This window comes from Hordeum vulgare, chromosome 4H (genome assembly GCF_904849725.1).
Source record: "Hordeum vulgare subsp. vulgare chromosome 4H, MorexV3_pseudomolecules_assembly, whole genome shotgun sequence".
NCBI lineage: Eukaryota > Viridiplantae > Streptophyta > Magnoliopsida > Poales > Poaceae > Hordeum > Hordeum vulgare.
The window spans coordinates 579009274-579012474 of NC_058521.1; the positions used below are offsets into that span (position 1 = coordinate 579009274).

The following is a 3201-nucleotide window of genomic DNA, read 5'->3' on the forward strand; positions in this document are numbered from 1 at the left end:
CCAGAAAAGACAAGCCAAACGGGGTAGCTCCGCAAAAAACTATAATTTGGGGTACAACTTCAAAGTTTTTATGAAGCTCCTCAGAGGGTGCTTAAAAAAACTCCAGAAGTTGGAGTTGGGGGGAATTACGCACCACTGCCACAAGTATGTGGATACCCCTTCATTTATTTCCCCTCAACCAATCAAATAGATTCTTTCTATCAAATTTTCTATTCTTGAAGCTGAAGCTAGATGGAAGCCAAACATTCTCTTGATAACGCTATAGCTTATGTATGAAACTGCTTCAAAATAAATTTAATGAAGTGAAGCTGATTTTGATGAATTGAAACAGTCTCAAACAAGCCCTGAAGCAGATATAATGAGAAATCCATATATAATATAAATCCAATCATGAATGCACTTCCCCATCGGATAGGTCAGCCTTCCCCATCGAACGGTCGGTGCAGCGAGTATTCAAAAGGTTTCCTACCTCTAGACAGTCGGTCTCTATGATCACATGCGTGTAGCCTCGAAGTGTAGCAAAAATTACCCCTTCCTTCAGGCCTAGAGCGGTAGAGCCTCCGCGATAAGAGGATCTGTAACACCTAGGATCGGCATGCACCATGCACCTTGAAGCCCGATACCGAACGTGTCGCACCTCTTGACGTTGCCCTGTTATATTATTGGACTAAGGGAATACTCCCTCCGTTTCTAAACATAAGTCTTTCTAGATGTTTCACCAGTGGACAATATACGGATGTATATAGACATACTTTATGTATAGATTCACTCATTTTGTTTCGTATGTAGACTCTTAGTGAAATATCTTAAAAGACTTATATTTAGAAACGGATAAAGTACTAGTATGTAGCAAACGTATTAAAGCAGATATAATGAGAAATCCATATAGTATAATACTCCCTCGGTCCGGAAATACTTGTCCTAGAAATGCATGTATCTAGACTTATTTTAGTTATAGATACATTCATTTTATTTATTTTTAGGACAAATATTTCCGGACGGAGGAGTATAAATCAGTACAGATATAATGAGAAATCCATATAGTATAGTATAAATCAGTACAGATATAATGAGAAATCCATATAGTATAATATAAATCCAATCATGAATGCACTTTCATCCCCCATCAGTTGGTTGTGGGGTCAAGGACGTGCCCGGCGAACAGGGTAGCACCGGATACCTCCTCGATGACGAAGAAGGCAAACGGATGGTCAGCCGTGAAGTCCACACGCGGCCGCACAGTATACGAACACATTATCATAGTCGCAACGGTGGCGGCCGCGGCCTCGGTGCCTTCTTCGTTCACCTCGATGACGGCCCTGTGGACTATTTTGTGCAGCGCCAGCTTCCCTGCACCGTCCTCCACCATGTCGGACAGGTCAGCCTTCCCCAGCTCGAACGCCTCCTTGAGCCCCATGTCCTGGAGGATGCCTTTCATTGTCACGCCGAAGCTGACCTTGAATTTAGGCAGCCGGAAGTCGCCGACCAGGACGTCGTCACACGGCAGGTGCTTGCGCAGAAAGCCAGGGTCGCGGGCGATCTTGTCGGTGAGCCCCCAGAGCCCGTCGCGCGCGTCGGGGAGGAAGACGCACATCGAGTAGATCGGCGGCGGCTGCGGCTGGCCCGGCGAGGAGCGGCCTTGCACGTAGCGGAGCTGGAGCACCTTGAAGCCGTCGTGGCAGGCGATGTTGTGCCGGCCCAAGCCGCGCATGAAGGGCGCGTCCACGGCGGTGCCGTCGAGGCGGTGGAACTTGCCGTCCTCGGTGAGCTCCTTGTCGAACGGCTTCTCCCACTTGCCCTTGAAGTAGATGGCGTTAGCGAGCACCAGGACGGTGCAGCTGGACAGCGCGCCGGGGCTGAGGATGGAGGGGATGAGGTCGTTCGTCGCGGCCGCCACCCATGCGTTGATCTGCTCCCTTGCCTCCTCCGGCTGCACGTACCACGGTCGACGTACGTACACAACATAATGGCAATCAGATACTACTGCATGCCATGCCACAGATCGATCACGGTCACGGCCGATGTGCACTGACCTCTTGGCGGAAGTTGGCGGAGCGGGCGACGGCCTTGTACGACTCGGCGGCGGCGACGCGGTAGGCGGGGCGGAGGGGCGTCGTGCTGTCGTGCCACACGCCGCAGGCGAAGCTGACGCGCGGGCCGCCCGTCAGGGACCCGTCGGCGAGGACGTGCTCCGCCAGCGCGCGGACGTGGCCGGCGAGGAAGTCCCGGGAAGGCGCGGCGAGGACGCGGAGCAGCTCGTCGAGGGTGCCCTCGCGGGCGCCGGCGGCCACCAGCGACAGCGCCGCGTAGACGGACAGCGGCGACGTGACCAGGTTGCCGCTCCTGCCGGCGTCGTCGTCGGCAAGGCGCTTGTTCAGGCCGAGGGCGAACGCCTGCAGGCCATCGCTGGTGGCAGGGGCGGGGGCGAGGGCGGGGTAGGGGGCGAGGGCGGGGTAGGGGGCGGGGGCGGGCTCGGGCTCGGCCTCCGTGCAGACCCATAGGCAGCGGAGGACGAACTCCTTGACAGATTGCATCTTGTCTGGCGTTGACGCGCACTTGCTCTCTGGCCCGAAGAACTACAGTAGCTAGCAATGTGGTTGCCGAGCAGTAACAGGTTACGTAGATGTAGTATTATTGGTTGCCGAGACATGGCTCCCTGCACTGCGCCCGGACCCGGTGTGGCATCTGACTCGGGAGGTGCCCGACGTCCATTGGTCCACGCATAGCCGGGACGAACGACAACAGCAGCATTTGGAAGAAATAAAAAAAACGTTGCAGCTGAAAATGTTGCAGGAGTGCTGGCGCATGATGGTGGGCATGGAAGACTTGCAGCTGAAGCTCACTGATTGCGCCAATGCCAAGATGCGCGTAGAATGTAGAGTAGTTTTTTTTTTTTGTGTGTGTGTGTGTGTGTGTTTGGGGTAGAATGTGGCCGAGGGTACCACCGTACCAGGAACAAGGCTATCACTCCTTCAACGCTTACCAAAAAAAATAATTGTACGGCATGTATGCAAGTTTATTCTTCTGTTTTTTCCTTTTTGGTTATTTTCCTTTGTTTCTACCCTTTTCCGCTGTGTTTTTGTTTGTTTTTTGTTCCATGCACACTTATTTTATACATGGCATGGAGCACAAACTTTATCTAAAAAGGTTCATCATGTATTAAAAAGATGTTCTTTGTGTATTGAAACATTATTAGCTGCA

The 3201-nt window shown here is 52.3% G+C and overlaps 1 protein-coding gene across 1 annotated transcript; it reads right to left on the reverse strand.

The window, feature by feature from the left end:
- Nucleotides 1-1023: 1023 nt before the first annotated feature.
- Nucleotides 1024-2586, reverse strand: LOC123447213 (putative serpin-Z5). The gene is made up of 2 exons (XM_045123795.1): nucleotides 2034-2586; nucleotides 1024-1930 (listed from the first exon to the last, which is right to left on the reverse strand). Exons 1-2 carry the CDS (start codon nucleotides 2532-2534, stop codon nucleotides 1127-1129), a joined length of 1305 nt encoding a protein of 434 aa, XP_044979730.1. The 5' UTR covers nucleotides 2535-2586; the 3' UTR covers nucleotides 1024-1126.
- Between the last annotated feature and the right edge of the window lie 615 nt (nucleotides 2587-3201).

What these genes read in the sequence shown, in the direction of transcription:
- LOC123447213 (XM_045123795.1), bottom strand. Translation starts at nt 2,534, where the DNA reads ATGCAATCTGTCAAGGAGTTCGTCCTCCGCTGCCTATGGGTCTGCACG. An exon ending in CCGCCAACTTCCGCCAAGAG is followed by an intron (nt 1,931 to 2,033) that starts GTCAGTGCACAT and finishes TGGTACGTGCAG; the next exon opens with CCGGAGGAGGCAAGGGAGCA.